The 13,342-nt window shown below is 37.3% G+C and overlaps 3 protein-coding genes across 4 annotated transcripts in view; 2 read left to right on the top strand and 1 right to left on the bottom strand.

The window, feature by feature from the left end:
• LOC104765469 (cell division cycle protein 27 homolog A) overlaps positions 1–914 on the top strand; it is a 6,468-nt gene extending 5,554 nt beyond the window's left edge. Inside the window, exons 16-17 of one of the 2 annotated variants that reach the window (XM_010489186.1) lie at positions 401–470; positions 731–914. In XM_010489186.1, the coding sequence (XP_010487488.1) occupies positions 401–457 (57 nt within the window). In that variant the 3' untranslated portion in view covers positions 458–470; positions 731–914. Of the gene's footprint in view, positions 1–400; positions 680–730 lie in introns of those variants that run through there. The other variant, XM_010489185.1, reaches the window with a different exon arrangement.
• LOC109130794 lies at positions 1,200–2,580 on the bottom strand. Its single transcript, XM_019240835.1, has 4 exons — positions 2,224–2,580; positions 1,922–2,143; positions 1,606–1,693; positions 1,200–1,240 (listed from the first exon to the last, which is right to left on the bottom strand). The coding sequence occupies exons 1-4, from the start codon at positions 2,578–2,580 to the stop codon at positions 1,200–1,202; spliced, it is 708 nt and encodes a 235-aa protein (XP_019096380.1).
• On the top strand, positions 3,721–4,559 carry LOC104765470. The gene has a single exon (XM_010489187.2). The coding sequence runs from the start codon at positions 3,801–3,803 to the stop codon at positions 4,428–4,430; it is 630 nt and encodes a 209-aa protein (XP_010487489.1). The 5' UTR covers positions 3,721–3,800; the 3' UTR covers positions 4,431–4,559.

Below are 13,342 nucleotides of genomic sequence, written 5' to 3' on the forward strand. Positions count from 1 at the left end.
AAGAATCCGCTCCCAAAGTATTACAAGGCTAACATATTAGCCAGCCTCGGTGATTATCACAAAGCCCAGAAAGTTTTAGAAGAGCTCAAAGAATGTGCTCCTCAAGAGAGCAGTGTCCATGCGTTGCTTGGCAATATATACAAACAACTAAAGCTATATGACAAAGCTGTGTTACATTTCGGCACTGCTTTGGATTTGAACCCTTCTCCATCTGATGCTGTCAAGATAAAGGTTAAGAGTCCTTCACCTTTTTTTGCTTCACAAGCATCAATCATTGTCACATTTTGGCTTTAGGAGAATAATGGATTATTAATCAAATTGTTATAATGTTTTTCAAGATAAATCCTTTGTAAATTTTCAAGTTTTTGGTTTGATAGAATTATCTTCGCTGTGCCTACAGGCTTACATGGAGAGGCTGGTAATACCAGACGAGTTGGCAATGGAAGAGAATTTGTAGATTCATTGTGCAGGTAAATGTATACATACACCCGTATAACCCAAAGCCATCTATAATTTTTCTCATCTTGTGATAGGATTAATCCTAATACCAAACTTTGCAAATTTCACTAACTGATTAAATATTTTAGGGGTTAACTACAGAAATTTGTATAGAGTTGGGTTGAAATTTGCATTTCTTTATTAGAACATCTTTATCAATAAAACTTATTTTTTTTCTTCCTCTGCCTATATTTGTGGCACTCATTGCACCAATGGTAACTATCTGGTGAAGAATTTAAACTTTTAAGACAAAGGCCCCGAATGGTAGTCCGTTTCGCGTGCGATTACGATTCAAGTGCGGGTGCGATGTGATTTGGGAGTGATGCGATTAGGTAAAATTGTGAATGGAAGTCCAATTCGGGTGTGATGCGGTTATATCATATTTTTGAATGGTAGAGCGATTGGGATACAACTTGAGTGTGATTAGAAAACAAAATTACTAAATTAACCTTTAATTATATTATCTTCTATTTTCAGTTTCCTTTGACATTAATTTAATTTATAATATATGAATATTACTAATATATAAACATTTTTTGAATTAGATTTATACATTAATGATATATGTAACTAACTTTCATTCTAAAATAAAATTATAAGTAGATAAAGTGATAAACTAATATAATTCTGAACAAACTGTCTTTACAACAAAAAGAGATTTTAAAATTCAAAAAAATTGTAGAAGGAATGAAACACAATTCTCAAAAGAGTTTGTCCACAGCTATTGCCTTGAGGACATCAACTGCAGATCATGACGATATTCTTAATCAGACACAATCAATACCCAACAGAGCCATAAAATGGTTCACACTACTGTACAGATAAAAACTAAGAACATCTAATTCAGCTCGTTCATTCACAATCATAAGAGAACAATCTCTAGATAAAAATAGTTAGGATACTCACATCCGACTCTCTCAGCATCAACCATACGGAGATCAACAGGAATCTCAAAAGTGAACTATGTAGAAGCATGAATCTCTTTGTTGTTGTCACTCATCTATAAACAGGGTAAACATACAAAAGTAGATTGCTAGAGAATAGGTTCTAAGGTTAATGGCTCATTATATTTTCTACAAAAATGTATAAGGTTAAACTTAAACTTACCTTGAAACGAGTTTTTTTTGCCCGTCATTCTCTCTAGGTATTCTATCTTCTTTATCTCGTCCGGAAGTGTCATGAAGATTTGTCGTCTCTGTTCATTTTTTTCAAGAAACACAAGGGCAGCCCAATACAACTCACCTTGTTTGTTAAGAAATACCATCTGTTCAAGCACCTTAACACATGCAGCAGAACTGTACGTATAAAAGCTCTCTCTACCTCCCATAAAAAATCTTCCCTGGTCCTCAATAAGATCTAAGACTCGATCCCACTGATTTTCTTTGGACTGCTTTCTAGATGATTTAGGTTGTTTGGATCTTACCCTCTTACCATTGTTATGAGGTTGTTCAGAATTTTGAGCTTCGGGAGAGTTGTTAAGCTCAATATCTTCAACAGAATTTGCTTCAAAAGGCAAATGACTTGCTCTATCATGGTGTTGCCAACCATCATCACCAACTGAAATTGTCTCCTCAGAAAAAAGTTGTTCAATAAGTGGAATATCTCTTATGGGATAGTTACGAAGAGTTTTCGCTTCAGGTTTTTCCTACAATGGAGAGAGACAAACAGAAACATTAGTCTAAAATAGATTATACAAATGAGTTTACTTTAGTTAATAGAATGTACCTTGATTAAATTTTCCCACCAAGAAAAAGGCATTTCGATTGCTCCAGTTTGTTCACAGAATCTCAGTTCAGATGAATCAGGTATAACCCGCTTGTATGATTCATGTTGTCTTTTAACGGTGTCTAGACGATTCCTGAACTTGTCATATTTCCAGTCTAACCCAAACCTTTTAAAAAACTCAGCCCTAAGGTTCATCCTACCAATTTCTGTTAAGCATTTACTTTGCCAATTCCCTTTCCTTTTCTCTTCTACACAGATTTCCAAGTGCCCACGAGCCAAATTAGGTGGCCACTTAAATCTTTTGCTATCAGTAGTTGGATCATCTGTAGATTGTTCCGATCTATGTTGCTTTGTCATTCTCTTAGCTTCTACAACTTATGAAAACAACATTATTAGAATCAAAAGACACAAATTTTGAAGCTTTAGACATAATTAGAATCAAGAGAAACAAATTTTGAATCATGATACTGTAGAATAGGTCCACAATATAATGTTAAAACCAATACCCAACATTAAAAAGAAGTAAAGAATTTATTTAGACATTTAGTCGAACACATGGTATGCAATATATATCAAATTTAACCTACTCAATCAAAACCTTATAAATCCATTACCACTAAAAATTGTTAATGAATGTCAATGTCAGTTACTACAATTTTATGATCAAAGACCCTTAAAACTCAAATTTTTGAATTGGTGAGAAAAGTAAACATACCGATTAGAGCATGAACGCATCAAAAACACGACAACAATGATGAAGAGGCGCTGATGATGGTGACAGAAGACGGTGGTGGCTAAATCGCCGGCGATGATGGTGTTGAAGATCCGACAACGATGATTTAGAAAAAAATGTTTCGTCAAATATGTATTAGAGTCTTTGTAATTCTTCCCTTGAATAAGGGTAAAATTGTAAATCATATATTAAATGAGACCTTGCCGCACCACAATCGCAGCTCGAGAGTGTGATTCGACGCCTTTTATATTTTTACTAAACTCATCACGGTCTTCACACACCTGAATCATGTCACAGTTGAGCTGGAGCCGTACCGGACTTCCATTCAACCTCAAAGTAGAAAGTTAAGTATACATATAAAAATAAAAGGTTTAGCCACAGTGGCTAGCATTCCTTTTCAAAAATAAAAAGTTGTAGTTGTAAAGGCGTAGTATATACCATCATAGTAGAAGGCCAAGTCATCTTATAAAAACACCCCCACTAGTTAAAATTTGTATGTATGCCAATTTATTTTATATTGAAAAGCACGACCTAATATCCATATATAGATGGCTATAATACATAGTGCAATCTAAAGTACAATTAAAGTTGATAAAAGAATTCAAATTTTCTTCTTCTTTTTCCATTATTTTGGTTATTAAACCCCTAAAGCTAATTAACTACATAAATAAAATGTTTGCGTAGTGTTCCACGTTTAAGTACTTCTTTTGTAGAGAAAAAGTCTACCTCTTTCTCTTTTCTTTATAAATCCCACACACATTGATCCTTAGTCCATAAGCAAATACCAAAGCCAAAAAAAAAAAAACAATAATCTTATTCTCTCTCTCTCTCTATCATTCTAAAGATGGAGAAGAATATACCAATAAGCAAGAAGCTATGGAACATCGTACGTTTTGTCATGTACATCTTACACAAAGGCATTTCTAAGCAAAAGCTCCTCGCTGACTTTAACGCCACTCTCAAGCGCGGTAAGAATCTCATGTTCCACAACCATCGCCGCGTCCCAGCAGCCTCATCCGTCACGTCGTCCCAGCCACGGAAAGAATACGAGTTTAGCTGCAGCGACACTCCTAACTACTCATTCCCCTTTAACATTGCCGCTTTCAAGAAGAAGAGTCACCACAACAGCCTCTTCTCTTGTGGTCATGCGCCACCTACCCTCGACGACGACACTTCGGCCTCCAGAGCCGTCCTTGAGCTGCTGAACGGCGTGGGAGATCATGACCAGCAGGGAAGTAACACGCCCGGGGCTTTGTCCGTTGAGGTCTTGACGGCTCTATCTCCTTACTTGCCAGGTTTTGGACGGAGTAGTCCGTCAGTGAGGCCTTTACGGGTAACGGACTCACCGTTTCCGCTACGGGAAGATGGTGACGTGACTAACGGACATGTTGACAAAGCAGCGGATGCGTTTATAAAGAAGTTTTACAAGAACTTGAATCAGCAGAAGAAGATGATTGAGTTCTCACCTAATTAAAATTTTCTCTTTTTGGTCGATTTAGTTCCGAACTTGTAATAATATTCTTGGTTGGAGGGTGGGGATTATTTTCTCATTTCTTGATAAATTTAGATCATCATGATGAATAAAATTCTATTCGGGTGACCATTTTCTACATTCATTTAGAAAATGTAATTGATTGTTAAAGAGTATTTTCTTTGAGTATATGGAAAAAATGCAGTTGCTGAGAAAAAATATAGTACATTCTATAGTTAAAGAAATTGAAAGAAAAAACAAATTGTGTTATGAATACAGAGTTTAGGGATAAAGCTCTTGTATATTCTTATTGATTAAACTCGAGGTTACAAGCATATATATAGTACATTACAAGGCCAAAATTAAGGTGTTGCCGAGAAGGCCATTGGCCGATGGGCCGATGGACCGATAGTACATGGGCCGAAGGGCCAAGGACATAAGGACGGTATATGGGCCGGTCTGTACGAAGTCCACTAAGTGTTTCACAACACTCCCCCTTGGACGAGACGACCGTGCCTATGTTGGATGGGATCGACACAATGTGCTTAGGGGATGCTGCCTCATTAAAACCTTACCAGGAAAACCCAATGGGACAAAACCTTGGTGAAGGAAAAAGAGTACAACACACATTGCTCCCCCTGTTCCAAACATCACTCCAAGTCCCTAAGCCTCCGCATTCCAATCTGATGCGCGAGCTTCCTGAACATTGTAGTCGGTAGCCATTTGGTGAAGAGATCGGCGGAGTTGTCGCATGACTGTACTTGCACCACTTGAACTTCTCCGGCCTTTTGTAGTTCATGTGTGAAGAAGAACTTCGACAGTATGTGCTTCGTCCGATCTCCCTTGATGTAACCTTCCTTGAGCTGTGCAATGCAGGCCGTATTGTCCTCATAGATTGCGGTTGCTTCCTTGCTGTCCTCCAATCCACTATCCGTCCGAATATGCTGTGTCATGGACCGCAACCAAACACACTCACGTCTGGCTTCATGTATGGCTAGGATCTCCGCGTGATTTGACGATGTGGCCACAAGAGTTTGTTTCATGGAACGCCAAGAGATCGCCGTACCACCGTGCGTAAACACATAACCTGTTTGTGACTTACCATTATGTGGATCGGATAGATAATCTACATCAGCAAAACCAACTAAACCATCTTTGTTATGGTTAGTATAAAATAAACCAAAATCTGCCGTTCCTTGCAGGTAACGCAGGACGTGTTTAACACCATTCCAGTGCCTTATAGTCGGACAAGAACTATATCTTGCTAGGAGGTTCATGGCAAAACATATGTCTGGTATAGTGTGGCTAGCCAAGAACATTAACGCTCCTATAGCACTGAGGTAAGGCATTTCAGGTCCAAGAACTTCTTCATTGGCCTTCTTTGGACCAAATGGATCTTTATCCAAGTCTAAGCTTCTAACAACCATTGGGCTAGTCAATGGGTGAGCTTGGTCCATTTTAAACCTCTTGAGTACTTTTTCTGTATATGCCTTTTGATGCACAAGGATTCCATTATTTCTGTACTCAAGTTGCAATCCCAAACAGAATCTTGTCTTGCCTAGGTCTTTCATCTCAAATTCTTTCTTGAGGTATTCTACTGTTTGGGCGATTTCCCCAGAGGTACCAAGGATGTTTAAATCATCCACATAAACTGCTATTATCACAAATCCTTTGTTTGCAAACTTCTTTATAAATATACATGGACTGATTGGGTCGTTCTTGTAGCCTTTCTTTGCCAAATAATCACTTAAGCGATTATACCACATTCGACCACTCTGTTTCAGTCCATAAAGCGATTTGTCTAGCCTTATGCAGTACTGTTCTCGAGAACCATTCTTTGCTTTAAGTTCAATACCCTCTGGTAATCTCATATAGATTTCATTATCCAGTGGACCGTATAAGTACGCAGTTACAACATCCATTAACCGCAAATCAAGTTTTTCTTTGATGGCCAAACTTATTAGGTACCGAAATGTTGTTGCATCCATCACAGGGGAGTATGTCTCCTCATAATCTATGCCAGGTCTTTGAGAGAATCCTTGTGCTACAAGCCGTGCTTTGTATCTCACGATTTCATTCTTCTCATTTCTTTTCCTTACAAAGACCCACTTATGTCCAACTGGTTTAATTTCAGGTGTTATCCTTAAGATCGGACCAAACACACTTCTCTTCTTTAAAGAGTTTAACTCCACATCAATAGCTTCTTTCCATTTAAGCCAATCTTTGCTTTGAGTGCACTCTAATATGGATGTGGGTTCTAGATCCTCATTTATGTCAAGTGCTACCTTGTATGCAAATATATCATCGATGTCGACATCTTTACGGTTCCATTTAATTCCAGACATTATATAATTGATTGATATTTCATTATTATCAACACCTATAGGACCTTGAAGTTCAGCGTCCTGAACTCCATTGGGCTCCTTAGGATTTGCCGCGGCAATGTCTGCATTTTCTATAATTCCCTGAACCTCGGTCTGTTTTGCACCTTTAGACTTCCGAGGGTTCTTATCTTTGGAACCTAATGGTCTACCTCGTTTCAAACGGGCTTTAGACTCTGTAGCAACTTGATTATTGTGTTCCTTCTGAACATCAATACGTACTGGTGCATTGCAAGCTGGTATGTACGATTTTGTTACTCTATTTGGGTCAGCAAAGGAATCTGGCAATTGATTAGCTAGCTTTTGCAAATGTATAATCTTTTGAACCTCTGCATCACATGCTAGAGTTCGAGGATCTTGCCAATTTAAGGATGTTTGATTCCAAGTAAGTTCTTTGACCAGCTTGCTAGTCTCACCACCCATTTCAGGGAATTCGGACTCAACGAATTGACAGTCCGCGTACCTGGCCTTAAATAAATCTCCTGTGGTTGGCTCAAGGTACTTTATGATGGTGGGAGACTCATATCCAACGTATATTCCCATCCTCCTTTGAGGTCCCATCTTAGTCCTCTGTGGTGGAGCAATCGGTACATAAACGGCACAACCGAATATCTTTAGATGGGACAAGTTTGGCTCATGACCCGTTAATAGTTGGGATGGTGAATATTTGTGTTCACTAGATGGCCTGATGCGTATGAGTTCTGCTGCATGCAATACTGCGTGTCCCCAAGCCGACACAGGAAGCTTCGATCTCATTAACAATGGTCGAGCTATTAATTGTATTCGTTTAATGAAGGATTCAGCTAATCCGTTTTGTGTATGGACATGTGCCACGGGATGTTCCACACTCACCCCCATGGACATACAGAAATCATTAAACGCTTGGGATGTGAATTCACCAGCATTATCTAGACGTATAGTCTTAAGTGGAAAATCTGGAAAATGTGCTCTTAGCCTTATAATTTGAGCTAACATTCTAGCAAATGCTAGGTTTCTTGTGGATAACAAGCAAACGTGTGACCATCTGGTTGATGCATCTATCATCACCATAAAATATCGAAATGTCCCACAAGATGGGTGTATTGGTCCACATATATCACCTTGTATCCTTTCCAGAAAATTTAAAGTCTCTTTATGGACTTTGGCTGGTGAAGGCCGTATTATAAGTTTTCCTTGTGCACATGCTACACACGTGAGATGTTTAGGGATAACTTTCCTTTCTATAAGGTTGTGCCCATTCGAACTCTTAATCAGTTTACGCATCATGTTCGAACCCGGATGGCCTAGCCGGTCATGCCATAGAGTGAACTGTTCGTTGAATATTCTGTGCTTTGCCATGTTAGCTTCTATCATGTTAATCCTAGCATGGTATAGACCAGTGGCTAGTGCAGGTATAGTCTCTAGGACCTTCTTTTGTCCATTTACATTTTCTGTAATGTATAGGAACTCTTTAGTTCCTTCACCCTTGGTTTCAACATGATAACCATTTTGTCTTATATCTTTAAAGCTCAATAAGTTTCTCTTAGAGCTGGGTGAGTATAGGGCATCACTTAGTTCAATGTGTGTGCCATTAGGCAACAAAATGTGAGCCTGGCCGTAGCCATCTATTAAATTTGCTATACCCGCAATTGTACTAACATTGGCATTTTTCATGGTGAGGTTGATAAAATATCTTTTATCTTTTAATATGGTGTGGCTGGATCCACTGTCCACCACTAGCTCACTCATATCCTCAGCCATTTCTATATAAAACAACATTTTGTGTTGTAATGTAATAAGGCAATAAAATAAAATTCTTAAATTTAAACCAAATCAATCATCCAATACATAGAAATAAATCAAAGCATAGAATTAAACCAAAAATAAAACCGAAAATTTATTCATCATCTTTGAAACAATCGGAAGTCTCTAGTAAGTCATCATTCTCATGATCGAAGTCTCCTTCATCATTGAGATGCACAAGGTTAGCTTCAAGATCTCTTGGTATGCATCAATAAGGTGTTTGGGAGTCCTGCGGTTCTTTGCCCAGTGGTTTGACATACCACATCGGTGACCAACCGATTTTGCCTTGGTTTGTGGCTTAAAAGGCCCGCGGCCCTTGTTACCACGTCCGCGGCCGGCTTGGCCTCCACGACCGCTACGTCCTCTGCCACCACGACCACGGCCGTAGTGTCTTTCTCTGTGGACGTAGTTGGTCTCTCTAGGCTCTCTAAGCTCGTTAGGCTCTGCAGCACTATTCTGTCCCAAATCAACTTTGTGTGCTTCCGGTAATGGGGCTGTACCGGGAGGTCTCATAGCACTATTCATCAGCAACAGTTCATTGTTCTGCTCAGCTAGCAGTAAACACTCATTTAGTTCCTCATAGTCCGCAAACTTTGTTTGCCGGTACTGTTGCTGAAGGACGATATTGTTAGGACTAAAGGTAGACAATGTCTTATCCAATAGCTCATTTTCCGTCACTACCGTACCACACAGCCTAAGGACTGAGACAATCCTAAAAAGCTCAGAGTTATACTCATCCACGGATTTGTAATCCGGGATCCTTAGGTGTTTCCAATCGTACTCGGCCTTTGGAAGGAGCACTGTCTTTTGGTGCCCGTAACGGCGTTTAAGCTGTGTCCAAAGGGCGAGAGGATCCTCTATGAATAGGTACTGGTTTTTGAGACTCTCAGCAATGTGATGATGCATGTGTTGGATACACTTATTCTTTTGCTTGTCTGTGCATGTGGAATCCTCTTCGATGCATTCGAACAAGTCTTTTGACTTCAAGTTGATATTGGTGTTCATTGCCCATAGCAAGTAGTTGTCACCAGAAGCATTCAGTATTGGATAGTCTAGGCTCTTAAGGTTTGCCATCTGCATAAAACAGAAGTAGACATCCGAATGTTAGCATGCGATATTTAAGATCGAACCATGCACTTGATCAATAGGACATGCGGTATTTGAGACCGTACCATGCCTTGAGCCATGCGGTATTTAAGACCGAAACATGCTTGCCACTTTATGGTTTTATGGTTTAAATTCATGCATGCAAAACAACAAAAACAAATATGTTAATGCATGCAACAATTTCTAGATAGGATTTCCTTTTTCTTAGAATTTCCTATTTAGGCTAGAATTTTAGATAACCACTAAATTAAATTTAGAAGTTTATCTTAATTATATTTTAATTCCAATTTCATTGTTTTTAGCTTTATAGAAATTTAACATAACTTTTAATAATAAACAGATTTAATCCTAGAACACAAAATTAAATCATGCAGCCGATTATACAATCCTAAGCAAATTCGATTATGATCATGATGCATGAACAGTCCAAGTTTTAAATCTCCTAGAACAGCTTGATTAATTTCTATCTTATGATTTTAACAAAACAATTCTAGGTTCTTATGCAACATAACAAATCAAGCAATTTCAAACAATCAAATCCGATTTTAAGCTTGATAAAGTTTTGGTGCAATTCTCAATCAATCTAACAACCTAACAACCGATTTTAAGTTTTAGGTTTAAGGAATTTAAAACTTTGTTAGATTGTGTACTTGGATGTTTTAGGGTTCATTAGTTTTAAGGTTCAAATTCGATTATAGGGTTTTGAGGGGGTTTCGAATTTTGTTTACCTTAACACCAATAGGTTCTGACCGGTTTTGATCTGGGAGCTAAAGACTTCAGATATCTCACGAACCTCGAACCTTGAACAGCTTCCACGAACCACGAACTGCTTCCCACGAACAGCTCCTTGTACCGCACGTACTTGAACTCACCCCCGATCCGCGTACTACGAACCTCGATCAAGCTTTGTATGTAACTTGATTACGAGCTAAGGATGCTCGTGAATCACCAAAAGAACTTCGAGATAATAGAGGTAGATCTCGGAGAAGAAGAAGAACAAGAGGCGGTTTAGGGTTTTGGAAGAGAATGATGAAAGCGGCGGCTGCCTTAGGGTTTTAGGGTTTTAGGTGGTTGGAGTCTATCGTGCTGATAACGTGTTATGAATATAGAGTTTTGGGATAAAGCTCTTGTATATTCTTATTGATTAAACTCGAGGTTACAAGCATATATATAGTACATTACAAGGCCAAAGCTAAACCGACATAGAATTAGGGTGTTGCCGAGAAGGCCATCGGCCGATGGGCCGATAGTACATGGGCCGAAGGGCCAAGGACATAAGGACGGTATATGGGCTGGTCTGTACGAAGTCCATTAAGTGTTTCACAACAAACAGAATCAAAATTAAATAGCGAAGTTTACCAAGAATAACGTTTCGAAATAGAAAACCCTAGCTATTTTCCTCGATTTTGTGTACTTGATTTCATCCTCATGTGTATCTCTTCCTCAAATTTATTCGGAACATTAATCATTTAACGTGTGTAATATATTGGTTACAAACAATTGATTTCCTCCGAATATGAAAGACACTCTTCGTCGATTTTTTGAATCATGAGATGTACTACTTTGTTAATGATTTCTTGTGTTTTCATTCTTTTCATAATTAACGAACCATGTTGAAGGTAACAATCGCATAAATTGGTACTGCAGGCAACGGCAGTTCTAGAATATGACACAACTAAAAGTTGCTGTGATTAAATTAGAAACAAAAAAAAAGAGGTGGAATAGCCGTAGTACAAACTATTGCGTGTTCGAGAGAGACATGGAAATGAATAGTAGTATTACGGAGAAATGATTTATAAGAGGAACATGCATGTACATGTCATATATAGGCTTCCCGTTGATTGTGTCTCATCTTAGAAATTTCGGCCATTAATAATGTTTATTGAGAGTTTTAAGTTATATTCACGAAGATATAAATGTAGCTTTCACCAAAAACAATAATATCCTAAAACCCCAAAACAATGCTTTCTTCGAGCAATTGTCATGAACTCATGTCTCATGATGTGGACTGAAAAACCAAACCACGTAAGGAAGAACATCAATGCTCATGTCAAATTCCTATAGGCTATAGCTAATCCCGATCACTGTTACTTTTCCCATCCTAGAAATTTGCAGCCATCAATACCAATATCTATTATATATATAATTACATGCAAGTATAAAAATGTCTTTTCTCTTATCTAGAATAATTGAATGAGATACGCATACAATATACTTCGTAAGCAATAATATAATCGTGCATGTATATAAGAAGAAAACAACAACTTTTATCTGAAAAGAAGAAGAAAAAACTCGGTTGTACATCGTAAAAGCCGTCAAGGACCAATGCGAGCAAGCTGTTTGGCTCTTTCCTTAAAGCAAAAGAAAAGAAAAAAAGTCACTTTTTCTCTTTTCTTTCCAATTTTTTTTGCTTTAGATTTCTTTTTCTCCACTTGTTAGTTGTTATGTTTAGTATTTCAACTCCGAGATATGAAACTCTCTTCTTTGTGTTTCACTAGTTTGAACTCTTTTAGTCATAAAACAACAAACTCTGCCACAATCAACCAAAAGCCAATGAGTCAAATAAAAACTTCTTTTTATGAGTGAAAGTGACTATTGTAATTCAATCTCTTTTGATTTCCAAAGTTAAGGAAAACCAAATGGAAAGCAGATTTCTGCATGTTCTTCCCTTAGTCAATATATAAAAGTGAATTGATAGACATAATTAATCATATACGCAATTGATACAACTCTTAACTTTTGTTAGTTTAGCTAATCCAACAAATTATTTATGTTTGGGACAATGTCGTAATTAAAACTGGCGGTATAGTGCTTGCTTACGTTATATGATGATATTTTTGGTAAAATATTTTTGTTTTGAGGTTTTGAAAGATAAATGTAATGACGTAATTCCAAATGATATACAGGTAACAGGTTCTTTAGCACAAAAAAAATGATGTAAATATTTTTATTTGATGGTTCTGTCAGATTTTATTTTTTTATTCTTGCAATATGTGTTTGTTTACAAACCTAAATATAATACTTCCACTAGAATTATTCGTATCAGAAAAGCAAACGCATCAAACAAAATTTGATTTTTGATTTCATGTAACGTGACCGACGAGATAATGCGCTAACATCGCTTATCTATTTAAACTTATATAATTAATGCAATTATTAATTATATCAGGTCTTCTCGAAGAACATCTAGATGGCATAAGCTTTTGTGAGATGGGTTCCCCTTTTAGGTTTGATTTAAAAGAAGATATGTAATGTGTAAAGTCTTGCTTCAAATGATTTGTATGTTCCTATTGGATTAGGGCGTACGTCTTTATTTATTATAAATATTTGTATATCTATAATATGTGAAATAAACTTTTTAACTTTTCATTTTAGTACGATAGTGCTGGAGTTTGATGGTTTAAACATAGTGCTTTGTATTTAACAACTAAAGATAAACCAACATTTTTTTTATCAAACAGAATTTACAAATCCTAAATCCAAAAAAACGGATAGACAAAAAAATTCAAGATAAATTTTGATTTTTAAAACACTTGATTTTTTACAACTTTTGTGAATAAAAATAAAACATTAGATATCAAATGCCAAATCTTACATTTAATATGTTACTTAACCGTCGGAGTTGACTTAGCAATGGCCAAATCA

Source organism: Camelina sativa, chromosome 19 (assembly GCF_000633955.1).
Source record: "Camelina sativa cultivar DH55 chromosome 19, Cs, whole genome shotgun sequence".
Classification (NCBI taxonomy): domain Eukaryota; kingdom Viridiplantae; phylum Streptophyta; class Magnoliopsida; order Brassicales; family Brassicaceae; genus Camelina; species Camelina sativa.